Source organism: Oncorhynchus nerka, linkage group LG10 (assembly GCF_034236695.1).
Source record: "Oncorhynchus nerka isolate Pitt River linkage group LG10, Oner_Uvic_2.0, whole genome shotgun sequence".
Taxonomy (NCBI): Eukaryota; Metazoa; Chordata; class Actinopteri; order Salmoniformes; family Salmonidae; genus Oncorhynchus; species Oncorhynchus nerka.
The window spans coordinates 28,045,064-28,072,173 of record NC_088405.1 but is presented as its reverse complement, the minus strand read 5'-3'; the positions used below and the strand labels follow the sequence as shown (position 1 = coordinate 28,072,173).

The following is a 27,110-nucleotide window of genomic DNA, read 5'->3' as shown; positions in this document are numbered from 1 at the left end:
CCTGGGATGCAAACAGTACTTTTTGCCTCAAATCTAAAACGCGCATCAGGAAGCTTTGAGGGGTCTCCTTGCTATGCTGTGCTTCTGAAGCTAGCTGTTTGTAAAAGCTCTGTTGCACTCTTCTCTTGGAAGTGGGAACGCAGGATACATCTAAGTGTGGGAAGAGTTAGCTGGGGTTTACCTTCCAAGTAGCTGTGTAGCTGTGAGCCTGGAGAAATAGCCCTGACTACTGCGTCTACTATTTCTACCTCAGGATATCCTCTGTTAAGTCCATTTTCAATCTGATGGGCAAGGCTGGAAAAAATCAATTTTTCTTTCTGGCCCGGTTCACCTATCTGACCAGAAATTTTAAACTCTTTGCGCCAGTATGAGCTGGGCTGTGCATTGGGTGAGAGCGGCACGCTCCCCTGAAGATTTGCATGGTGTTGGGGCTGACGCAGAGAATCACTGGCTTTGGCTGCAGTAATCTGCTCAGTTCCCACCCCTTGTTGTGGGGTTACAGTTCTCAGTTCCTCTATTCTGTGATGTGTTCCGGCTGGTTCAATATCATGGTCAACTTGCCCTGTTTTGTTATCTCTGCCACTGATCATCTCTGTCATTTCGTCTCTAAGTAGCAACAATTCCGACATGCCGCCATCTTCTAACTCTGCGACTTCCTCTCTTTCAAGGAACATCATAATGCGAGTCATTAATGCTATGCGGGATTTGTCTTTAACATCTCTTCTCTGTTCGCCTGATATTTCAAGGAAATCACATATCTCTAGTAATTTGTCTTTAGTCAGGGTGTGTAATTCTCCTACTACCTCTTCCTGTAGTTCTTCCAAGGCGCTTGTCATGTTGACAGAACAGGAGGAACTTTTACTGTGCAGGAGTTGACTCTGAATTAGATGGTCCTTACTGTCTCTGATGGTCGATCAATGGCCTCAGTTGACACGTACTTAACCACTAACTTCCAACTTCCCTCGAACAGCAACACTTTCCTCACTGCAGCCTGCCTGAGTTGTTATGTGGAGATTTAGCTGGCTCGGAATTTAGCGACCAGGGTGTGGAAACTGGACATCTGAGCAGCAATCTCAGCGAAGCCTCCAAAAATGTTACGCCCCTGAAAACAGGGGAGAAATAATCACGAGAGTGATATGGTGTTGTATTCTCAAGTCAACATTTAGTTCAATGAGAAAAGACCGCGAATTTCCCCAGGAATATGGGTGGAGACCAGAGCAATCGATCTCCGGCTCATAGATTAAAAGCATTTCGTAGATCACAGATTAACACTTTTAGGCACCACAAAATAAAGTAATCAATATAACGTTTACACATTACTCTCACAATTCGTACCCTTTGACAGATTTGAACTTTAACACAATTATATGAATGTTATCAATCTCTATCAACTAATACTGAATGCATCTTTTTAACCTTAGATGTTTTAAGATCCTCACATACTATGAACTTACTAATACTTTTCAATGTATAACAGGCTATGAATATGTCCTTTAACCTGTCACACAAGCAGGCTGTCATGTGCCACTCTACCATAAAGGCCAGATTGGTGGAGTTGGTTTTAAACTTCTTCCATTTAAGAATGATGAAGGCCACTTTGTTCTTGGGACCCTCAATGCTGCAGAAATGTTTTGGTACTCTTTCCCAGATCTGTCCCTAGACACAATCCTGTCTTGGAGTTCTACGGACAATTTCTTCCACCTCATGGCTTGGTTTTTGCTCTGACTTGCACTGTCAACTGTGGGATTTTATATAGACAGGTGTGTGCTATTTCCAAATCATGTCCAATCTATTGAATTTACCACAGGTGGACTCCAATCAAGTTGTAGAAACATCTCAAGGATGATCAATGGAAACAGGATACACCGGAGCTCAATTTCTCACTTTTGAGTCTCATAGGAAAGAGTCTGAATACTTATGTGAATAAGTTTTTTATATATATACAGTCGTGATCAAAAGTTTTGAGAATAACACAAATATACATTTTCACAAAGTTTGCTGCTTCAGTGTCTTTAGATATTTTTGTCAGATGTTACTATGGAATACTGAAGTATAATCATAAGCATTTCATAAGTGTCAAAGGCTTTTATTGACAATTACATGAAGTTAATGCAAAGAGTCAATATTTGCAGTGTTGACATTTCTTTTTCAAGACTTCTGCAAATCCACCCTGGCATGCTATCAATTAACTTCTGGGCCACATCCTGACTGATGGCAGCCCATTCTTGCATAATCAATGCTTGGAGTTTGTCAGAATGTGTGGGTTTTTGTTTGTCCACTCGCCTCACACCTGCCTGCTGCCATTCCTGAGCAAGCTCTGTACTGGTGGTGCCCCGATCCCGCAGCTGAATCAACTTTAGGAGACGGTCCTGGCGCTTGATGGACTTTTTTGGGTGCCCTGAAGCCTTCTTCATTCACAACAATTGAACCGCTCTCCTTGAAGTTTTTGATGATACGATAAATGGTTGATTTAAGTGCAATCTCACTGGCAGCAATATCCTTGCCTGTGAAGCCCTTTTTGTGCAAAGCAATGATGACGGCACATGTTTCCTTGCAGGTAACCATGATTGACAAAGAATGAACAATGATTCCAAGCACCTCCCTTCTTTTGAAGCTTCCAGTCTGTTATTCAAACTCAATCAGCATGACAGAGTGATCTCCAGCCTTGTCCTCATCAACACTCACACCTGTGTTAACGAGAGAATCACTGACATGATGTCAGCTGGTCCTTTTGTGGCAGGGCTGAAATTCAGTGGAAATTTTATTTTTGGATTCAGTTCATTGGCATGGCAAAGAGAGACTTTGCAATTAATTGCAATTCATCTGACCACTCTTCATAACATTCTGGAGTATATGCAAATTGCCATCATACAAACTGATGCAGCAGACTTTGTGAAAATGAATATTTGTGTCATTCTCAAAGCTTTTGGCCATGACTGTGTGTGTATATATATAAATTGGCAATTTCTTTACAAAAAACTGTTTTCACTGTCATTATGGATATTGTGTGTCGATTGATGAGGATTTGTATTTATTTAATAAACTTTAGAATAAGGCTGTAATGTAACAAAAATGTGGAAAAAGGTATGGGGTCTGAATACTTTCTGAATGCATTGTAGGTACTACTATATGCTTAATTTAGTTGTTCTACAAACACTGGGCTATATGTTTTGATTTTGAATACATTGTAAGGCTGCAGAATGCGATTAATGATGATTTGAAAAAAGTTGCATGATCTGTGCTTTGTTTTTTTGCACAGGCTGTACACACTTCATCAGTCTCTCATTCACAATTTGACAAGCACATGATAATGCCTCGACTTTCCCCTTTGTGAGTCCGTAATGCCTCCTAACAAAATCCATGCCTTTGCGCTGAATATAATAAATTACTATTCCCTTCTCCCTGAGTGCTGCATGTTCCGAAGCACCTATCACTCACATGGCTCTCCATTATCTGATCGGGTGTTGTTAGGCCTACTTTCTCACTGGCTACAAGTGAAGACAGACACATCGGGGACTCAACTACGTGCGTCCTTATCCTATTCCGAGGTGCATATTGAAGGTATTGGAAGATCTGTCCACATTTACAATTTTGTCAGCCAACATGATAAGTAGGCCTGACAAACAGCAAAAGCACTAGCCTATGTCAATCCACTATCCCCCATAATACAAAAGTTGACCTATTCTATTCTGTGTGAGAAAAAATATTCCAAACATAGTCTGGGACAGTTATGGGAAGCTATAGATCCCAAATTAATACAACTACTAGCATAAAAAAAAACAGTTTTACTCAATGAGGCTGACTCAACAGATCAGAACATTTAGCTTAAAATGTTGATAAACTATTAGGCTATTTCTTCACATTATAAATGCAGCAATGCACACACAGCAGTAGGCTATAAGTGTGAATGGTCCATTAGCGGGGAAACACCATTATCAAGTGACTGCAAATGCGATTACTCAAGTAATGCTTTTATTATAAAGGTGCGTTTTTATTGTGAAAATTATCTTCCCCAAATTTGAAACTCACGCACTGCTTATGTATGCCAGTTAGGCTGTACACCCCTTGTAAAGCGGATTAATGTGCTTAATTTTAAGAAGTTATTTGGCCACTTTAGTTGTAAAACAAACCTTATGGCACCACAACAAACCTTTTTGTGCAAAGCAATGATGACGGCACGTGCCAAGATAGGGCTGCCCACCAAAACTCATGGACCAGGCAAGCAGGGCATTAATCAGCGAGGCAACAAAGAGACCAAAGATAACCTTGAAGGAGCTGCAAAGCTCCACAGCGGAGATTGGAGTATCTGTACATTGGACCACTTAAAGCCGTACACTCCACCGAGCTGGGCTTTATGGAAGAGTGCCAGAAAAAAGACATTGCTTAATAAATAACAAAATAAGCAAACACATTTGGTGTGTTTGGGGAGACTCCCCAAATATATGGAAGAAGGTACTCTGGTCAGATGAGACTAATATTGAGCTTTTTGGCCATCATGGAAAATGCTATATCTGGTGCAAACCCAACACCTCTCATCACCCCGAGAACACTATCACCACAGTGAAGCATGGTGGTGGCAGCATCATGCTGTTGGGATGTTTTTCATCGGCAGGGACTGGGAAACTGCTCAGAATTGAAGAAATGATGGTGCTAAATACAGGGAAATTCTTGAGGGAAACCTGTTTCAGTCTTCAAGAGATTTGAGACTGGGACGGAGGTTCACCTTCCATCAGGACAATGACCCTAAGCACACTGCTAAAGCAACACTCAAGTGGGTTAAGGGGAAACATTTAAATGTCTTGGAATGGCCTAGGCAAAGCCCAGACCTCAATCCAATTGAGAGTCTGTGGTATGACTTAAAGATTGCTGTACACCAGCGGAACCCATCCAACTTGAAGGAGCTGGAGCAGTTTTGCCTTGAAGAATGGGCAGAAATCGCAGTGGCTAGATTTGCCAAGTTAATAGAGACATACCCCAAGAGACTTGCAGCTGTAATTGCTGCAAAGGTGGCTCTACAAAGTATTGACTTTGGGGGGGGGTGAATAGTTATGCACCTTCAAGTGTATAGTTTTTTTTGTCTTATTTCTTGTATGTTTCACAATAAAAAATATGTTTCATCTTCAAATTAATCTATTTTAATTCCAGGTTGTAAGACAACAAAATAGGAAAAATGCCAAGGGGTTGAATACTACGATGACTTAATGATGCCATGAAAAATTTAGCACAACAATCCTAACCTAGCCCACAATGTCTACTGTGTGGATCTATTTTTAAGTTTCAAAGGAAGATAACAAAAAGGCCATATGCAACGTTTGTGCTGCTATTATTTCCCGAGGAAGAAAGAAAGTGACATCATTTAATACCACAAACCTAATTACTCATTTGAAAGTGCATGACCCCCAGACGTTCAGCAACTACTTAGAACAAAAGCAGAATAATATTAAGAGCACACTTCCAACAACTGAACAAGTTCAAGTCGAGCAGTCATTTGAAAGAGTAAGAACATTTCAGCAAGACAACTCAAAGGCGAAATCCATTAATGCCAAGACAATGACATTGATTGCCCTTGACAATCAACGGTTCTCTGTCGGGGATGATGTTGGCTTTTGCAGATTGGTCAAGCACCCCGAGCCCCGGTACACACTACCAAGTAGGCGCTATTTTTCAGATGTTGCCCTACCGGAGTTACACAGTATTGTTGAAACTCACATCCATGAACTACTTGCTATGGGCGTCACTGCTATTAGCTTGATAACTGACATTTAGACCAGCGATGTCAGCCCCATGAGCATGCTGAGTCTGACAGCACAGTGGGTCGACAAGGATTTCGTACTGAGGAATGCCGTATTGCATGCTCAAGAATGTGCTGGCACCCATACCGCTGCTGCCATTTCAATGGCATTTGAGAACATGTTTGAAACTTGGAAACATGAACACACTCCTAGCTCCATTCGAACAAATGGCTCGAGAAATAAACTCATCAACTGCGTCTGCAGCAGACGTAATACCCTCTGTCATGGCATTGAAATGCCTGCTCAACAAAACTTCCGACAGACCGTGAGGTTAAACTTGCAAAGGTATTCTACTAGAGGCTGTGAACAAGTGATTCGGTGGCATTCTCTCTGAGCCTCTTTACTGTGTCACCACCATGCTCGATGCTAGGTACAAGGACCGCTACTTCAATGCAGACAAGAAACAGGGTTTACGTGAAATGTTACAGACACAGCTGGACAAGTTGGAAACAGACACAGTGACAGTGCGCACAGAGGAAGAGAAGCCAAGGACACACAGAGCTGAAACTTCACTACTTGACATGTATGATGAAATCCTGGTTGAGAATGAAACGACTGAGCAAATGAACAGCGAAACAGCCAGCAAGTAAGTGAAAAAAATTGGTTTTGATTATGTTTTACTGGGAATGGGGACATAAGTAAATGCCAACAAAATAACTTTTTGGTCAGTGAGTGTGTTTCAACTATTTAACTGTACTAGAGCGCTTAAAAGGCCTCTAAAATGTTAAATATTGGTCATCGTATCGGGTTTTCTGGCAAGAAAATATTGGATTTTGGTATCAGCTAAAAATGTAATATCGGTGCATCCCTAATTGTCCCCAATCAGACTATTCTTGATTTAAACTTGTCTTTATGTAACAGTATAACTTTAGACCGTCCCCTCGCCCATACTCGGGCGCGAACCAGGGACCCTCTGCACACATCAACAACAGTCACCCCTCGAAGCATCGTTACCCATCGCTCCACAAAAGCCGCCGACCTTGCAGAGCAAGGGGAACTACTACTTCAAGGTCTCAGAGCAAGTGACGTCACCGATTGAAACGCTATTTAGCGCGCACCGCTAACTAAGCTAGCCGTTTCACATCCGTTACATTTACATACACTAAATAATATGTGTGAAATTTGTTTTGATTTAGAATGGACTGTTACAGAGTCTAGTTGATAGGTAATCGACTAGCTGGGCTGTTCCCCGGACCCCGTATGTAGGGACTACTACAATGCTTGAACAAGGCTAGTGAACTTCACATTTGTGTCTGTCTTTATTCGTTTATCCAATATATCATACTGAAACATGGTATCAGAAGAGGCTCAAAAACCATGTTTGTTATTTTTGTAGCTAAGTACAGTTTAGGCACAGTTACGTTCCATATGTTAACATACACCGTTTCCTACTGCCAATGTTAGTCACACCACTGATCAACTCGTTGTTAGCTGGCTAGCTAGCATCACTACCTACCTCGATGGCTGAAGGCAAAGAGATCTCCTATTCCATAGCTATGGCAGTGAGCATTCTGCCACCAAATCCCGTGGTTCTCACAGGGGACTGGAATACTAATTGGGACAACTTCAGGGATGAATTTAAAGACTATGCACTGGCGACCGGTCTACAAGAGAAACCCAAAGAGGTCTTAAGCGGCAACTCTGAGGAGCTTAATGGGGAGAGAATGCAGGCATATTTACAGGCACAATCTCACAGCACAACAACAGGGTGATGCAAAGGCCATACTGGATACATTAGGGAATTACTTCAAACCCGCCAGGAACGTAATTTACGAGTGGTTCATTTTTGGAAGCTGCAAACAGGAAGAGGGTGAGTCAGTACACAACTTCGTAACCCGTTTGAGAGAAAGATCAGCGACTTGTGAATGCGGGGGATTGAAAGATGAATTGATTCGTGACAAAATAGTACTGGGAATTGCAAATGAGAACACGAGCCGGGGGCGACTACTAAGAGAGATAGGCTTAACATTAGTAACTGCCATTGAAATGTGCCACACTGCCGAAGTCACTGACATGAGAATGAGAGCAATGGACATTGAAACCCAACACAAGGCAAAGTGCACTGCACTGCCAACGGAAAACCTGCATTGCTTGGAGAACTAATTATCCCTTTGCAAAAGTGTCTCAAAAGCAAAAAATGGGTGAGTGAGGGCAAGATTCACTATTTTTTAAGGTACACTTAAAAAATTGGATGAGAGCTTCCCTCCAGTCCAGTGTGCTCCTCGCAATGTGCCCATTGCAATGAAACTGGATATGAAGGCCCAGCTGGACAAGTATGAGGCCGATGGCCACATGACATCTGTGACTGAACCAACTGACTGGATCAGCAATATGGTCGTAGTGGAAAAAAAACTGAGAAGCTGAGGGTCTGCATCGACCCAAAGCATCTGAACCAAGCACCAAGCTCCCACTACATCATGCTGACACTGGAGGACTTCCTCTACAAGCTACCCAATGCCAGGATTTTCAACTTGGTGGATGCCCGAGATGCATTCCTTCCATGCAAGCTGGACGAAGAAAGCAGCTTCATGACTACCTTCTGGACCTCCTGGGGTCGGAAACGCTGACTCAAGCTCCCGTTTGGTGTCTCAGTGGTGCCTGAGGTATACCAACGTAAGCAGCACAAGTTATTGGCTGGGCTCAAGGGCATTGAACCCATCGCTGATGAGGTGCTGATTGTTGGCTGTGTTGACACAGATAAAGAAGCAGAACGTGACCACGATGTGAAGCTCCTGGCACTGAGGGAGCGCTGCAGATCAGTTAACTTCTTCGGGGTAGCCCCTTCTTCTCAATTTCTGCCTGAAAACATACCCTAATCTAACTGCCTGTAGATCAGGCCCAGAAGCAAGGCTATGCATATTCTTTTCACGACTTCTGCCGAAATTGGTCCCTCTCCTTGTTCGGGTGGCGTTCGGCGGTCGATGTCACCGGTTTTCTAGTCACCACCGATCCATGTTTCATTTTCAATTTGTTTTGTCTTCATTATACACACCTGGTTTCCATTCCATAACCATTGTTCCCTATTTAACCCTCTGCTTTCCACCTTGGTTTTGTGCGTGTTTGTTATTGTCAAGCTGTCTCGTTTTGGGAATATTGTTTTTGAGTAAAGTAACGGTTATTACTCATCCCTGTGTCCTGTGCCTGACTCTGCCTTACCCGTTTCACATAGACATATGACAATTATTGGTATCATTTGAAAGGAAACACTCTGAATGTTGTGGAAATTTGAATTGAATGTAGGAGAATATAACACAATAGATCTGGTAGAAGATAACACAAGGAAAAAAATGTTTTTTTATTTTATTATTGCATCATCTTTCAAATTAATAACAACAGCCAAACATTCAGATAGGATGCTGGGGATAATTTCAATGAAGAACATAAGAAGACAACAATAGTTGAGCAAAGTTTCAGACAGATAACTTCAGGAATGAGCGAGCTACATGACATTGAGCATGAAGTCACCCAGGTGTCCCACACACATGTACCCAAATGTACCTAAGTGGCCGAATTGGTACAGTGATACATTTGGAAGCAAATAACTATATACAAAATACATAAATGCTATTCTAACACACCCCCTAAAATAAAAAATAAAAAATAAAGAATAATAAGGGTAACTATTTACACACTTTCAATTTACAATATTGTGAAGACCCTCAGTCCTCTACACAATATTGTGCTGCTGATGCCATGGCCCATAGCAGTCTCTTTCTGCTGTAAAGCAGAGGGTTACTGAACAGGTGGTGCAGGTGATGGGTCATTTCCTGTGACAAAGCGCACAACGATAACCTCCCTACTGTGCCCTTTTTGCCCTGTGGCACATTCATGCCTGCAGAGATGAATCTGGGCAGGTGAACACCACTGGTTGGAGCAGAAGGGACAGAGGTAGAGGGGACAGAAGGTGCAACAGTGGACTTGCTGTAGCTAGCAAGCTCCTGGATGAGCAGCTCTCTGAAGGCTAGCTGTGAGATGGGGGGCTGTCCACAGCTCTTAGCCATTTCCTTCTGGAGGATGAAGGCATTCACCACAGCAATGTCGATGAAATGATAGAACAATGTCTTGTACCATTTCATTGTCTTGTGGAGAACATTGTAGTAGCCTATCAGCGCGTCTGACAGGTCCACACCTCCCATGCCCTTGTTGTAGTCCTTTACAGCAGCTGGAATGGGGACATTTTTTGTGGTCCATGCCCCAGTAGCGACCTACACGCCAGACGATGTGATCGCCACTGAAGGACTTGTGGATAGTTGTGCACATGACCACCTCTCTGGTATCCATTCACTTTACAAAGAGCAGGCCATCTTCACGAATCCATCGCATGGTACCCCGATGAGCCCGCTTAGGCATGTCGTTCACCTTTGTTTTTGGAAAGCCCACTCTGTTGGTCCGAATGGTGCTACAAGCCCACACAACCTGCTTCCTCAGGTCTGTAAACAGGGTAGGGCTTGTGTAGAAGCTGTACACAAACAGTTTGTAGCCATTCCCCAGCAGTTGAAAATCCAATAACTCCATAATGGAATCATAACTAAGTCCTTTACTGGTAGCAAAACTGTTTACCCTTCATAAACAAAAACAATGTAAGTGTAGGCACACACAGTATCAGCCAAAACAAACAGTTTGTAACCCCATTTTGTTGGTTTGTTACGCATGTATTGTTTGAGGCCAATTCTGGCTTTTGAGGCTACCATCCTCTCATCTATGGACAGGTTCTAGGCAGGCTGGGTCTTGCAGGCCTCAACGATGTTGGGGTAGAGAGGTTTGATTTTGCAGAGCCTATCAAACCTTGCTGTGCCTCTCTTATTGTCATTCTCCCCATCAACTTCTGGGTCACTGATGTGAAGCGCCCGTGAGATAGTCTGAAACCTTTTACAATACATGACAGTGATGGGGAAAGGCAGTAGATAGAGAGGTGATGTTTTCCAGTAGTCCCTCAGAGTTTTCAACTTCACCAGCCCCATGTAAATGACCAGTGAAAGGTAGCAGAAAAGGTCTGACATGGAAATGGGCTTCCATGCCTCTTTCTTTCCTGCCTGCTTCTTAGCCCCATACTTGTTGGTGTTAGTCACCAGGGAATCAATAACAGACGAGGTGAAAAACAGCTGAAAAAGTTGAATACTTTGTCCAGCTGTGGTCCTGGTGTTTCTTTCAGTCTGAATGTTGGTGGAAGTGGCTCCACATCCTCATCTAATACAGTGTGCCAACGACCTTCTGCAGGTTTCACACTTCCTCCACTTCTTTGTCAGTGCCTTCACACCTCTAGATGGCCGGGTAGGTGTGGAGCCGGAAACAGCAGGGGTCCGGCTCGATGAACCAGCTTCAGTGGGGAATGGACACCTTGACATTGGGGGCTCATATTCAGAGTGCGTGGCAAAAAAAAAAAATCAGTAAGAATACTTTCACCTATGAGCCCTGTATCAACATGTAAAATTAACAGATATATATATATATGTATTATATAGAGTACAGGGAACATAATCACTATGGTGAAGTGCTGTTCCATTCTACTCCATTCCATGTTTATATAAAATACATTTAAAAAATATATAATATATACACACACACACACACACACACACACACATACATACATCCACAATGTATAGCCGATGTTACTTTACACATTTCATTACACATTTCATTACTGATTATATTTTTTATATATTGCAAATAAAATAAGAAAATCTTTAAAAAATCTCAAATTAATCATATTTGATATTATTAATTTCAAACAACAGCATTAGCATGACAAGTACTTACCAGTCCAAAATGGCATCCTCTCCAAGCAGAAACATGTCTTCTGCCTGTGAGTCAAAACTATCATCGTTAACTGACTCATCTTTCTGAAGCAACTCTGTCTCGCTTTCCCTATCAATTTAATCTATAATTTGGGTAAAATCTGTATGCCTAGACTTTGTTTTTGCTTTTCCAGATTTATTCGCCACAATTTAAATATAAAAAAATAGCTGAAAATGAAATGAAAATGCTCTTTACCATGTACTGCTATGTGTAACACTCGTGGCATCGTCAAGTATGATTTGCAATGGCGAATGAACCTCTTTTACGCCTGAGTTTATGACAAAGGCTGGTCTTCGAACGTATAACATTTACATATTGCCTTTTACCTCAGCTCATTGGCTATCTTCCAAGCAAGATTTCAAGATGATCAGTGGTCATTGGGACAAAATATAGTCATTTGACGAAAGACTGGTCCTATCATTGGTGCGCAATGAGGTCATTGATTGGTGTCTTCAAATCGGTTTGTTTCGGTCAACCAGAGGATTGCAATGAAACCAACCATGACTGGATAAACGTATGTTTAGTGTGTGTAATTACATCAAATTTTTCGTCAAAAGTTGAATGAGACGGAATTCACGATACAAGCGGTTTACAAATGTTTTGTGTTAGGCTATAAAAATGGATTTTATCAAACAAAATGAACATTCACTGTATCGCTGGGATACTTGGCATTGCCACCAGAGGAATATCTTTAAAGGTAAGCGATTTATTTTATTGATATTTCTGACTTTCGTGACGCTAATGCTTGGTTGGAAAATGCTAGTAATACTTTTGTGTGCTGGGCGCTGCCCTCAGATAATCGCATAGTATGCTTTCGCCATAAAGCCTTTTTGAAATCTGACAAAGCGGCTGGATTAACAAGAAATTAAGCTTTTAAATTATGTAAGACACATGTATTTACATGATTGTTTAATATTACAAATGGTGTATTTAGACTTTTAGCGCTCTGCAATTTCACCGGATGTTGGCCAGGTGGGACGCTACCGTCCCACCTGCCCATAAATTAAGCTACGCCTTGGCATGAAGAAGCTGCAGTTCAAGGTGAAAGACGTCCAATTCCATGGCCACATTCTCTCGGTCAAAGGCCTGAAGCCAGACCCAGACAAAGCCAGAGCGATCCTCGTCATGTCAAATCTGTCTGATGCAAATGGAGTGCAGCTTCTCATCAGCTTTGCAAACTATCTTGCAAAGGTCATGCCACACCTATCAGCAGTCTGTGAGCCTCTGCGCTGGTTGCTGGACAAAGACACACCATGGCACTGGCTAACCAAACATGAGGCCATAGTGCAGGAGATTAAATCTTTGGCTTCATCCATGCCGGTTTTGCGGGACTCCAGCCATAGTGAACTTGGATGCTGCCTTATTTTTATTTTTTTACATTTATTTAACTAGGCAAGTCAGTTAAGAACAAATTCTTATTTTCAATGACGGCCTAGGAACAGTGGGTTAACTGCCTGTTCAGGGGCAGAACGACAGATTTGTACCTTGTCAGCTCAGGGGTTTGAACTTGCAACCTTTCGTTTACTAGTCCAACGCTCTAACCACTAGGCTACCTGCCACCACTTATGCAGGAATCAAATCAAACTTTGTCACGTGCGCCGAATACCGTGAAATGCTTACATACAAGCCCTTAACCAACAGTGCAGTTCAAGAAGAGTTAAGGAAATATTTACCAAATAAACTACAGTAAAAAACAATTAAAAGTAACACAATAAAATAACAAGAACATGGCTATATACAGGAAGGCCAGCCCATTGGGTTCGCTTTGAGATCGCTCACCCCCACCTAACATGCACAAATTGAGAAAGAGTGCCTCAGCATAGTCTTCTCCTGCCAGTGCTTCCATCAATACTTATATGTCCGAGAGCTGGTCACCAATGAAACGGACCACAAACCACTCATTGCCATATTCAGTAAACCTCTCCTCAACGCGCTCAAGAGGCTTCAAAGCATGCTCATAACTATGCAAAACTACAGCCTGAAGGTTGTCTACAAGAAAAGGCCAGAGATGTACATCAGCGACACAATGAGCAGGGCAACAGCACAATATACAGGCAGAGGCACTGCCTATCGGCAGCATGCCATCTGTTCGCTACAGCAGGAACAACAATATGTTCAACAGAGCAATCAAGCAGACTACTTAAACGTCACTGAAGTCCATGGCTCTCACATGTTGGCCATACCTGAAAGAGGAGACACCTTTCACAGTGAGAGAATACTGGATCTTTCGAGATGAGATCAGAGTGCAAAATGGCATCTTGTTCAGAGGTCAGAATGTCATTATTCCCAAATCACTAAGTCCAGAGATGCTTACTCGCATACACTCGAGTCACGTTGGAGGTGATGCATGCTACTGCCAGGCACGTGAAACATTATACTGACCAAAAATGCAAGCAGAAATTAAAGACTTTGTCAGCAGCTGTACCACATGCAGCGAGTACACTCTTAAACAGCAAAAGGAAACCATGATGTCGCACGAACAGCCCACAAGGGCTTGGCAAATCATCAGCATGGACTTATTCAGCCACAGACAAAAGCACTATCTTCTCATTTTTGAGCACTACACTGACTTTTGAGAAATTGAACGGCTCCCTGACTTGTCTGCAGAGACAGTCATAAAGTGCTTCAAGGCGCAGTTTGCAAGGTAAGGCCAGCCTGACAAGGTCATCACGGACAATGGCCCACTGCACAGTTCAAGAGTTTCGCCTCAGAATGGTTTGACCATGTGACCTCCACACCCAAAGGCAAATAGCAAGGCAGAGTCAGCTGTCAAGATTGCAAAAAACCTGTGACGGAGGCAGCAACGACCCCTGGAAAGCCATCTTACAGTGGGGGAATACACCCACCGAAACATGGACAGAAGCCCAGTGCAACGCCTGCTGTCTAGACCTCTGAAGACTACCATCCCCGTAGCTAACAAGCTACTTGAGCCATGCGTCATGGTTGGGGTCACGGACAAACTGTGGCACAGAAAGCAGCTCACTAAGTGCTTCTACGACTGGACATCTGGAGACTTACCAGAGCTGGAGGTGGGTGAAACAATAAGGATGAAACCACTGCCGGGAGACCACACAGGACTTTGGAGTCTGGATACATGCCTACAGAGTGTTGCACCACATTCTTACCTGGTGGCTCCCTCTATCGTCGCAATCGGGTGGATCTGCACGTAGCAGAGCAGACAACTAACCTAGAACACGCCATTCATGCACCTAGATGAGTTGGATCTCAGTCCAGGCCTAAAGGCAAGGGGCACAGAATTGAGACATGAGCCAATTGAAGGTGAGGCTTCTAGCCCACCAAGCTCTCCAGCTCGTGGCCCTAATCCTACCCCTGTCAGAGCCCATACTTACTCACGGGTGGGTCAACTGTGTAAGGCTTACTCTGTAAGCAAGAGACTGTGGTAACTTGTCCTCTGTTTATATAAAAATATCAAATGTAAAAACAAAGAGGAAAATGACAACTGAAGTAAATAGAAAATGTAATGCTTTTTCAATTGTTAATAAGAACTTAATGTTGTTCTGTTATGTTTGCACTTTCTATTGAAAAGGATGATGTTACGGAGTCTAGTAGATAGGTAATTGATAGCTGGGCTATTCCCTAGACCCCGTATGTAGGGACATGTTGTAACGGTTTTCTTGAGTCAAAGGAGAGGCGGACCAAAACGCAGCGTGGTTATTATTCATGGTTCTTTAATAAAGAAACTATACATGAATAGACTAACAAAACAAGTGAAAAACCAAAACAGCCCTATCTGGTGCAAACACAGAGACAGGAACAATCACCCACAAAACCCAACACCAAACAGGCTACCTAAATATGGTTCCCAATCAGAGACAATGATTAACACCTGCCTCAGATTGAGAACCATATCAGGCCAAACACAGAAACAGACAAACTAGACACACAACATAGAATGCCCACTCAGATCACACCCTGACCAAACAAAACATAGAAACATACAAAGCAAACTATGGTCAGGGTGTGACACATGTACAATGCTTGAACTTGACATTTGTGTCTGTCTTTATTATTTTTACCTAACATATCATACTTTAACATGGACCATTGTCATGCACCTGTCTCAAAACAGGGGGCAGGGGGAAAAAAGACATGTCATCCATGCACTTAAATAGCAAATGGAGGTTCATTGTGTTTAATGCCAGCCAGGTAGGCTATACTCCTGCTGTAAAGAGAAGCAATTTGCTTAATATTAGGAAAGTTGAGAAATGAATATTGTAAGCCTTTAGAAAGCTGATGGAATCCTCCTCTTTTTAATAGAGGCCACCACTCTGTTTTCTCACGCAATTGCATAGACTATAGAAATGTTGCACAACATGAGCTCATGGGCTCTCATGAAGTGTTAGATTAGATTTTCGATGACATTTGCATTGACGTCAGAGTGATTAGAGGGACAATAGAGTGCTGAGTACCAGGCAGTTAGCGTGTTTGGTAAGCTACTAATGACCATCATTAGCATCAGAGCTTGAATAAGACTAATTACCGTGACTAAACGGTCAAGTGGAATTTGACTGCCTTCATGACTCATAACTGCTGATGTGACAGTAATATGGTTATCGTAACAGCCCTTGGCAAACACTCATTTGCTTTAGTCTCTATTTGCTAGAAACAAAATTATGATAGTTGTTTGTAAAGTGAGGTAATATCAGCATAACCTGCCCATTGGAAGATAATGTGGTATAAAATCAGGATAGAGTCCGTGAGGTATCTAATCAGACACTCATTTGCTCTGTGTTGAAACTCAGAGACCACAGGATGGCTTTCTCTTGTCCAACTATGAGGTAAGTGATATCTCTCTAGCACACTCTCTCTCCCTCTCTCTCTCTCATGACTGAAATTAGTCCTTGGTTCACCATCTAGGCCTTAAATATCTCTCTTCGGTATTGTTCATGAAAAAAATGTATACAATTCAAATGTTGTCTTTTTTGAACCAGAATGGCTCAGACCTCCTTGAAAATTAGGCTGCAGGGTTTGGAATGCCACTTCACCTGGAAGCTGGACTACAGCAGATCTAAACTTCAAAGCCTCAGAGAAACGATGATAGATATCAGCAACAGAGAGGGGGTTAAATATTCCTGGGAGGGTTATCTGTACAACTTCCTGGCTTACCTACACCAGGCTCTGGGCTTCACAGAGGACGCTCTTCATTGCCTGAAGAAGGCTGAAGAGGCCATTCGCCAAAGCAGCCAAGATGGCGTGGAGCTAAGTCTGGTGGTCCACTATGGGAACCTGGCTTGGGTACACTATCACCAAGGGGAGCTAACAGAGAGCCAGACCTATGTGGAAAAGGTGGGGAGACTATTGCGGGACAACCCCTCGCCCTGCCCAGGTGTAGTATGGGGCGAAAGGGCCTGGACTTTGAATAAGTTTGATGTAAGCAAGAGGAAGGCAGCGGTATATTGCTTCCGGATGGCCTTAAAAGAGGACCCTGAGAACAAGGTGCTGCGCCACGGCATTTAATAAATCTGTTGATAGGAAAGACATTACCCCGAAGCTGCGATCTGAGATGTTGGAGCACCTACGGATTGCTAGAGAATTGGATCCAGAAGATTTGTACATCACAGTGATGTACCTGCAGAGGCTTGCAGAGAGCGGCCAGGTTGAGGAAGCATGTAAACTTGCAAAGGAAGTGATAGAGAAGCCTTTGGACAGCTTTGGTGGATTTGGAATCTTGCTAGATTTTTTCAAAGATTACATCTCTCATGATTCAAGCATTGACCTGGCAAGAAGGACCCTGGAGAGACACCCCAATTCACGCCAGCTGAAGAGACATCTTGGGAAGTGTTACAAATGGAAGATTTTCTCTCCGGAAGAGAAAAGGAACCCAATGAGGCATATTCTGATTGAAAATGCAGTCAACCTTTATGAAGAGGTGGTCACACTCTACCCAAAATCCCTTGCAATAAAACTGGAACTGACTGCCATGTACAAAGAATCTGGAAGATTTGATAGAGCAGATAAGATATTTGAGGACCTGCTTCTTGAAATAGAAGGAATGGAACCACAGGATTTGCAAAAATTCTACAACTGGTATGCCCAGTATTTGTTTTATGCCAAACAAGATGCTTCCAGGTCAATTGATATCCACAAGAAGGCAGTAGAGATTATGCTACCCACTGGCCAACGTGACAGCAGTGTTCGTGTTCTGTTGTCCGTTGTCCATAATGGAGGAGACAGAGCTGAGGAAATTGTTGACTTTCTGGATGGACTTGATAGAGATGGTGCTGTCAGCCAGTTCTAGATTTTTTTTTTTACAATAAAGGCTTGAATTATCCAGAACTGCCTGCCGAATAAGTCAACTTTGCATCACCTGTTTATGATTGATTAATGTGGAAAATATATTCACTATACCACTAGGACAAATCTAGGACAAGATTTTATTCAGTAACAATTGAATACTTTAGTATTAAAAATGTCTGTGCTTAATTTGGCTACAGGGATTTATTTGCATGATCAACAATACTAAAACTAGAAAGTAAAAATTCTAGGCTGATTGTAAATCCTATAAATATGTAGGCCTAACATGACAAACATCTGTCTCAAATCCACAGTTTCAATTGTATCTGTAAAGGTTTGCTGCACACTAATGTAGTGTTGACAAACTAATATTTTGTTCTTCAATATTTCATTATAGAGTAGAGAGGCCCTGTTTAGCCTTACAGACTGTCTATCCAGATATGATCTTATTGCTTTTTGTTTTTAAAATGCGGACCTGGCACAATAGATTCTGTTTCAGGTAAATGTATTTAATGTCTAATATTTTACTGTCTAATATCTTGTAAGTTCTTGTGAAAATAAAGGTATTCTGTTCTATTCTATTAAGAGATAATTCATTAAAGAAATACAGTAACAGCAAACAACAAGTCATTTTATAATTATAAACCACTATCACAGTAGGTTACTAAAATGTCTTAATGCATAGCTGTGGATATCCAGTTGAAATTGTACGACTACATACATTGACTATCATCAGCTATGGTCTGAGTTTGATTGGTTATAAGGTCATGGATACGGTACAAGGTCAGCGTACACAGTCAGAGACAGAGAACACCACAATATAGCACAGAATGTTTCAATGGGAAGCAATGGGGGAATGAAGGGTGACAAGTATCAATAGACGTTACAATACATCCATCACCTTCTCTGAAGTTGTTCCAGAAATCACAGTATCATTGCTGCTGTGAAAGATTGGTCAATCTATTGCCAGTACTGTGCAGTATTTCAAAAATCCTTAATGTACATGACATTATTGAAGTACACATTACACGACACACCCATTGAGCTCCTTGACTTTGTACAGTAGGCTACCCCTTCAGTTTTAGTCAGACAACACTACTTCCCTTGCAATGGTTTGACAAAAAACATGATTTTATCTGTGTAAGTAGCCACCAACTGTTTTAAGAAAGACAGCGCATCACTTCGACAATGTCTCATGCATCACCAGTTCAGTATCCATAAATTTGCCCATGTCTCTATTTTAGTCATTGATTAACTGACATACAGAAGGCTGAAATACAGGCTCAGAGTTTTTCCTGGTCTGGTCAAGTAGTCAGGTAAAACTCTTGGCCTTAAACATTCTCATTCCAAGAATATGTGAACCCTGGGGTCGTTTATTTACATTATGTCCTGTACTCTTAGATCATTTATCTTTTTTCTCTATTTGGTTATCTCTCCCCTAAACTAATGTAGCAGGCCTAACAGAAATGCCTGAAACTAGATTCCCCCAATATTCTGGTCTTGACAAAAATAAAATAAAACTTGCAGGGTTCTCTTCTGCACTGTTCTACCAATCCAGTAAATGTGGACGAGTTAAAATGGAGTGTCGCTTTGTTAACGTCCAAAAGCGGATTCGACCTCACAGGCTCTCTTTCCATTTCTCCTGAAAACGGGAACATCTGTTTAGGGGACTCGGCAGAAGCACAGATTATCCATTATATTTACAGAGAGAAATATTAATGGCATCTTTTTCTAGGCACGCTCACTCCGGCATGGCTTGTTGGACAAAGCCTATGTGGAAACTAATGGTGTTTTTGGATAAACTCTGAAAATAAGGTCTGTAGTAAACACAGGTTTAGACGATCTTATGCGTTTTGTTCTATGAGATAATCTATCAGCTAACTTCCCTTTGTGAATGTTTAAGCATTTATATGATTTAAAAAGCACATAAAGGCTTCATAATTCATAAAGGTCATGTTAACTGACATAATCTCACAGAACAAAACGTAAAAGAACTCCTAAACTTGTGTTAACCTCAGTGTAATGTTCGTCCTCTTCCTCTGATGAGGAGTGTGACGATGTAAGGGTTTTCCTGTGGTGAAGTAGAGGCGGACCAAAACGCAGCGTGGTTATATTGATTCATGTTTAATAAAAACAGATAAACATGAACACTACAAAACAATAAACGTGGAAAACCAAAAACAGCCCTATCTGGTGCAAAACACAGAGACAGGAACAATCACCCACAAACACACAGTGAAACCCAGGCTACCTAAGTATGATTCTCAATCAGAGACAACTAATGACACCTGCCTCTGATTGAGAACCATACTAGGCCTAAACATAGAAATACCCAAAACCTAGAAAAACAAACATAGACTGCCCACCCAACTCACGCCCTGACCATACTAAATAAATACAAAACAAAGGAAATAAAGGTCAGAACGTGACAGTACCCCCCCCCCAAAGGTGCGGACTCCGGCCGCAAAACCTTGACCTATAGGGGAGGGTCTGGGTGGGCGTCTGTCCGCGGTGGCGGCTCTGGCGCGGGACGCGGACCCCACTTCACCATTGTCTTAGTCCGCCTCATTGTCCGCCTCCATGGCTTTCTAACCATGGCAACCCCTCTCAATGACCCCACTGGACAGAGGGGCAGCTGCTCGGGACAGAGGGAATCTGGCGCCTCTGGGCTGAGGGGCTCTGGCGCCTCTGGGCTGAGGGGCTCTGGCGCCTCTGGGCTGAGGGGCGGCACTGGCGGCCCCTGGCTGACTGGCGGCACTGGCGGCCCCTGGCTGACTGGCGGTACAGGTGGCCCCTTGCAGACTGGCGGCACAGGCGGCGCTGGGCAGACGGGTGGCTCAGATGGCGCTGGGCAGACGGGAAGCTCCGTCAACGCTGGAGAGGAAGGCTCTGGCAGCTCTGGACTGAGTAGCTCTGGCGCCTCTGGAATGAGGGGCGGGAGCTCTGGTAGCGCCGAACAGGCGGGAGACTCCGGCTGCGCTGGAGAGGAGGGAGCCCCTGTAAGGATGAGCCGGAGAGACAGCCTGGTGCGGGGGGCTGCCACCGGAGGGCTGGTGCGTGGAGGTGGTGACGGATAGACCGGACCGTGCAGGCGCACTGGAGCTCTGGAGCACCGAGCCTGCCCAACCTTACCTGGTTGAATGGTCTCGGTCGCCCTGCCAGTGCGGCGAGGTGGAATAGCCCGCACTGGGCTATGCAGGCGAACCGGGGACACCGTGCGCAAGGCTGGTGCCATGTAAGCCGGCCCAAGGAGACGCACTGGAGACCAGATGCGTAGAGCCGGCTTCATGGCACTTGGCTCGATGCCCACTCTAGCCCGGCCGATACGCGGAGCTGGAATGTACCGAACCGGGCTATGCACCCGCACTGGGGACACCGTGCGCTTCACAGCATAACACGGTGCCTGCCCGGTCTCTCCAGCCCCCCGGTAAGCACAGGAAGTTGGCGCAGGTCTCCTACCTGGCTTCGCCACACTTCCTGTGTGCCACCCCCAAGACATTTTTGGGGCTGACTCTCGGGCTTCCATCCACGCCGCCGTGCTGCCTCCTCATACCAGCGCCTCTCCGCCTTCAGCTCTTCTTTGGGGCGGCGATATTCTCCAGGCTGTGCCCAGGGTCCTTTTCCTTCCAATTCTTCCTCCCATGTCCATTCCTCCAAATAGTGCAGCCTCTCCCACTGCTGCTGCTGCTGCTCCTGCTGCTGCTGCCTCTGTTGCTTCTCCTGCTGCTGCTTTTGCTGTTGCCCGTTACCACGCCGCTTGGTCCTGTTGTGGTGGGTGATTCTGTAAGGGTTTTCCTGTGGTGAAGTAGAGGCGGACCAAAACGCAGCGTGGTTATATTGATTCATGTTTAATAAAAACAGATAAACATGAACACTACAAAACAATAAACGTGGAAAACCAAAAACAGCCCTATCTTTTTTATAAAAAAATAATTTATTATCTTCAATACCATTCATTCTTTACAACTCATAATTTTCATACATACACAAGTAATGGTATTTTAATTTAACTAATTCAACTAAACATAAACCCCAAACAAAACCTCAGGGGAGCATCTTCCCTCCCCGTCACACTACAAAATACCTTTCCCTATCTCCCAGTCCCTAATCTATCCCCTTACAAATCTAAATGACACCCAGCCCTAAACCCCCCTTCCACCTCTCCCGAGCAGCATGCTGCCCCCACTTCCTCTCCTCCCTCTTCATCCTCCCCCTCAAATCTCCTTCCACCCTCCTCACTATCGCTTCCACCCCCCAATCTTTCCCTGTCTTCACCATGTTCTGCCTGGCTTCCCACAGCCCCCGTTTAAAGAGACTCATGAGAAGCCAGAGCAGAAACCTGTCCCTATCCGTCCCTCTCGCTCTCCCTACACCTCTCTCTAACCTGGCCCACGTCAATACAAAATCCCCCCTTACCAAACCTAACAACACCCGTGCCCTAGCCCATACTACTCCGGCAAAGGCACAGTCCCAAAAGACATGGCGCACAGTCTCCTCCCTGCCACAAGAGGATCTTGGACAGGTGGGGGATTGCACCAAACTATACCGGTACATGATGGAACGTACCGGCAAGCACTTATGGAGGCTCAACCAATTCAGGTCCTTGAGCCTGTTGTCCAGACCCCGCACCTGCACTCCCTCCCAGACCACTTCCGAGATGCCCACTACAGGCGCCGGACTCCCTGCCTTTCTGACCTCCTCGTACAGGTGCCTGTGATCTAAACCTACTCGGGCAACTTCAACCTCAGGGTGCACACGCAGCCACTTGGCCGCATGACCAAAGTGCCACGGCAGCTGTTCCGCCCGAGGACCCGTGTTAGACCACACCATTACGCTTCTCGCCTGATACGAGAAGAACACCCGCAGGAGGTAACCGGACGGGTGTATCACTGGATGAGCAAGCTCCGTTAACAAGGAAACAAAAATTGTGTCCAGCTTGAGGGGGAAATGTGGTACCCCCCTACCTCCCTCCCCGATGGGACAGATCATGCGTGCCCTGGCGACCCACTCGCACCTGCCACTCCACATAAACTGAAACACAAGCCTCACTAGAGGCCTCCTCAGACAAGCCGGCAATGGGTAGATGTACGCCAAATACAAAAGAGACGGCAACACATCCACCTTTAGGACCAGGACTTTGCCCATAAAAGACAAATACCTAGCCTTCCACATTGCTAGCTTCCTCTGTACCACTGCGATACGCATGTTCCAGTTTAGCGTCGCTGAGCCGGAGGTCTCAAAATGGACCCCGAGAATCCTCAGGGCCCCCTCACAGAGAGATAACCCCCCCAGGCACATCCGTTCTACCGCGCCATCTTCCGAAAAACTTGACGGAAGACTTTGCATGGTTCAGAACTGCTCCCGACGCTCGGGTGAAATCCCCAAAGATGGCAAGGGACCTTGTCAGGCACGAGTCCTTGCACAGCAGCAAGGAAGTGTCGTCGGCGTACTGCGTCATCTTAACACGCAGCCCACCACTTCCAGGGATCAACAATCCTTCCACCCCTGTGTCTGCCCTAATGGCAGCCCCCAGAGGCTCCATGTACAGAACGAAGAGGAGAGCCGAGAGTGGGCACCCCTGCCTGACCCCAGACGAGACTATTTACACTAAGTCGGCACCCCGCTCCGACATATAATGTACGAATCCATCCTATGAACTTCTCCCCAAATCCTAATCGACCTAACACTCTGAATAAAAAGGATCTATTCACGCGATCAAAGGCTTTCGCCTGATCTAGCGCTGCTACCATTAAAGGCAGTCCTCTATCTTCAACCCAAGCGATGGAGTCCCTGATTAACTGTAGGTTCCATCTAATAGAGCAGCCCTCTACCCCGCACGTCTGATCCTCATGGACGACGTAGGGAAGGGCTGTGCGCAACCGGTCTGCTAAAACCTTTGCAAGTAGCTTGTAATCTACACACAGCATGGTCAACGGCCGCCAGTTGCCAAGGTCTGTTACTTCCCCCTTCTTATATAAAATTGACAGCACACCAACAGCCATTGATCCCCGGGACCCCGTCTCAAGGATGGCCTTCAAGACTTCGAGGACCACTGGTCCAAGTATACCCCAAAACTTGAGATAAAACTCAGCCGGCAGCCCATCCATCCCAGGCACCTTCCCTTTTCCCATCCTCCTAAGAGCGCTCTCAACCTCTTCTAGTGAAATCTGGGCCTCCATCACTTCTCTAATGTCCTCCGGCAACCGCCTGGACAAGTGTTCTAAAAACACATTTCCCTGCTCTACATCTATTTCCCTTTCCTTAAATAAACCTTGGAAATTATCAGTTGTCACCCTGACCATATCCTCTGGTTCTCTAACTATACTACCATTTTCTTCCCTAACGCCATGCATTACCTTCCTACTCTGTCTGGCCCTAACCGACTTAAAGAACATAGCAGAACAAGTCTCATTATGTTCTAGAAAGCCACTATGCGCACGCTCCAGGAAAGCTCGAGCCTTCCGCTCCTGCAACTCCCTGAGCTGCGCCTTTAGGGTTGCGGATCTCTCCCAGTCAAACGACCCGCCGAGGTTGCCTGCCTCGTATTCGAGTTCAATTAACCTTTGGATACGATCCACCCCCTCCTCTCCTCCCTTTTTTCCTATTGCAATACCCTATTATAAAAGCCCTAATCCTCACCTTAACTAATTCCCACCACTCTAACACCCCTCGCACATGGACCGGAGGCCTTCAAGCCTCAAAAGAAACCATTAAACTCGTCAACAAAAGCCTGCTCCTCCAGCACATCCCGATCTAACTTCCAGTACCCCCTACCAAAGAGGCAGACTGGCGACCCCACCTGCAGGAGCACCCCGTCGTGATCCGAAAGAAAACAGGCAACAGCCGCCCAGACAACTTACCCAAAGACCTGGGTACAAAAATATAGTCGAGCCTCCGCTCAACCCCCTGGAGTTGCGCCATGTAGGACCGTCCATTTTCGGAGTAGTGTGCAGACCACCATCTACCAGACCATGGCAAGCCATTAGCCCGGCAATGGCGCCTGCACTGCTATCCCCCCATTCCTAAATCTGTATTAAAATCCCCCCTATCACTAATGTCCTATTTGTGACACACAGGGCGTCAGACAGTCCACCATCTCCCTCCTGTCTGCCACCACCTGTGGCCCATACACCACCACTAATCTAAATGTACAATCCCTTATCGTGACATCCACCCCTATAACCCTCCCCTGCATTACCACAAAAGAATCCTCCACATTTACCTCCCTGTGCCCACACAAAATCCCTACCCCGATGAGTGCACCCCCAATACCCCAAACCGACTCCCCCTTGTCCCACTCCCTCTTACACCTATTAACATCCCCTCCATCCCTCAGGTGAACCTCCTGTAAAAAACAAAAATCAAACCTCACACCCTCCAAATAACTAAAAACCGCCCTCCTCTTAACACAATCCCTTAAACCCCTTACATTTAAACTAACAAAAGTAAAATTAGACCCCATGAAAGAATAAAATAAAACATGTTATACACTCAAATTCTAACCCAGACAGAAAAAAACAAAAACAGGAGACTCACCCGATGCTCCCCTGCTCCATATCTACCGGTGAGAACACCATCCGTACTCCCGACATTCCCCCCTCTTCCTCCATCTCACCAACCCAGGATGCAGGATTAGTGTTTGGCTCCGGGGTGCCCTTTACCCCCACAATCCTCCCCCTCCCCAGTGCTGCAGCTGGATTGGAAAAAAATCGGGGAGGCTGAGTCCCCAAACAAAAAACTCCCCACCTCCTCCTGTACCCAGTCCTGAGTCTTGTTAGGTGTGTCCCCACCCAACAGAAGTTGAGGGCCTGGGGAAACCAGCAGCAGCCCAGATGTTTCTCCCACCCCCATCACTCTCTTGGCCATCCCTTCCCTCTCACTGTCGGCCAATCGCACCCTCCTCTTCATTCTCTTCTTTGGTGATGGCGGCAGTGGAGAGATACCAGCCTCCCCCCGCCAGTTCCTCCACCATACCCCTCATCTCTTCCACCAGGGCACTTTCCCCCAGTCCACTTGCTCTTCCACCGTCTCCTTCTCCAACACTCCTCCCTCGCTTTCTTCTCTCTCATGCTCCTCCACTCGGTTGCCTTCTTCCACCACTTTTCCTGGTTCTCCTACTCCCGTGCCTTCCGTTTCCGTCTCTCTTCCATCCTCCGCTTCTTGCTCCTCCTCCTTCCTTGCGGCCTTCCCCTCTGGACCTGCACTCTGGTCATGAGGTGTGCTTCCTTCCGCTCCTCTTCTTCCCCCATCCCCCGCTCCTGCTCCCCCCCCAGCCGCAGACGCATATGACCTCTGACGAGCCGGGCACCCCCGCCACAGGTGTGCTGACGAGCCACACCCGTGGCACGTCTTAGGCTTGTCACAATCCCTCGCCTCGTGTTCCTCAGATCCACAAAATCTGCATTTTCTTGTGCTGCACGAGGCGAATATGTGTCCGTAGGCCATACAGCGCCTGCAAAATGGGGGCTGACGTGCATAATACAACGTCCCCCTGTCATCCCCTAGGGAGAACATAGCAGGAGGATGGAGGTAGCCACCATGTCCCTTTGGGTCCTCTCTGAGGAGGGCCTGGAAGCCTCTCCTCCCATTCCAAAACCCAAGGGAGTCTTTGAGGTGCCTTGCTGAGGAGACGTTATCCATGTATCTCCCCAAAAAGGCCCTCACCTCTTCGTCCTTAACGTATGGGTTGTAAATGTTGACAGTTACAACCCTAAAGTTATTCTTCGCCAGGCTTGTTATTTCATAGTGGCTCATCGGCCTCTCACCTCTCACTGCTCTTGCCCTTCTCAGGATATCATCGTGTTTCTCCTCTGTATATAGTGCCACGTCGTATGCTCCCTCCAACGAGTTGCCTTGGAAACAAAACACGTCCTTCACCGTCAGCTTTAGAATCCCCATCAATATTATTCTTCCAAAAGTTTCCCGTTCTAAAGGCTCCAACTCCTTTTCCTTCCAAGCAAACCGAATCGTGTTGGCCAGCCCAATCCCAGGGACCGACCGTGTTGATGTATTTAGCACCATCTCCGCAAGGAGAATGGCGCTCGTTCTCTTCTCTTCCAAAACAAGGAAAAAAGGAAATCCAAAGTGACTGAGCCTAATCTGGTGCAACAAACACAGAGACCGGAACAATCACCCACAAACACACAGTGAAACCCAGGCTACCTAAGTATGATTCTCAATCAGAGACAACTAATGACACCTGCCTCTGATTGAGAACCATACTAGGCCGAAACATAGAAATACCCAAAACCTAGAAAAACAAAC

The 27,110-nt window shown here is 45.1% G+C and overlaps 1 protein-coding gene and 1 pseudogene across 1 annotated transcript; one reads left to right on the top strand and one right to left on the bottom strand.

Annotated features, from left to right (window-relative positions):
* Nucleotides 1-13,363: 13,363 nt before the first annotated feature.
* On the top strand, nt 13,364-18,425 carry LOC115124750 (interferon-induced protein with tetratricopeptide repeats 1-like; annotated as a pseudogene).
* Nucleotides 17,672-26,081, bottom strand: LOC135573672 (uncharacterized). The gene is made up of 2 exons (XM_065023186.1): nt 25,383-26,081; nt 17,672-21,641 (listed from the first exon to the last, which is right to left on the bottom strand). Exon 2 carries the CDS (start codon nt 21,370-21,372, stop codon nt 20,323-20,325), a length of 1,050 nt encoding a protein of 349 aa, XP_064879258.1. The 5' UTR covers nt 21,373-21,641; nt 25,383-26,081; the 3' UTR covers nt 17,672-20,322.
* Nucleotides 26,082-27,110: the final 1,029 nt, after the last annotated feature.

What these genes read in the sequence shown, in the direction of transcription:
- LOC135573672 (XM_065023186.1), bottom strand. Translation starts at nt 21,372, where the DNA reads ATGGAAGCCCGAGAGTCAGCCCCAAAAATGTCTTGGGGGTGGCACACA.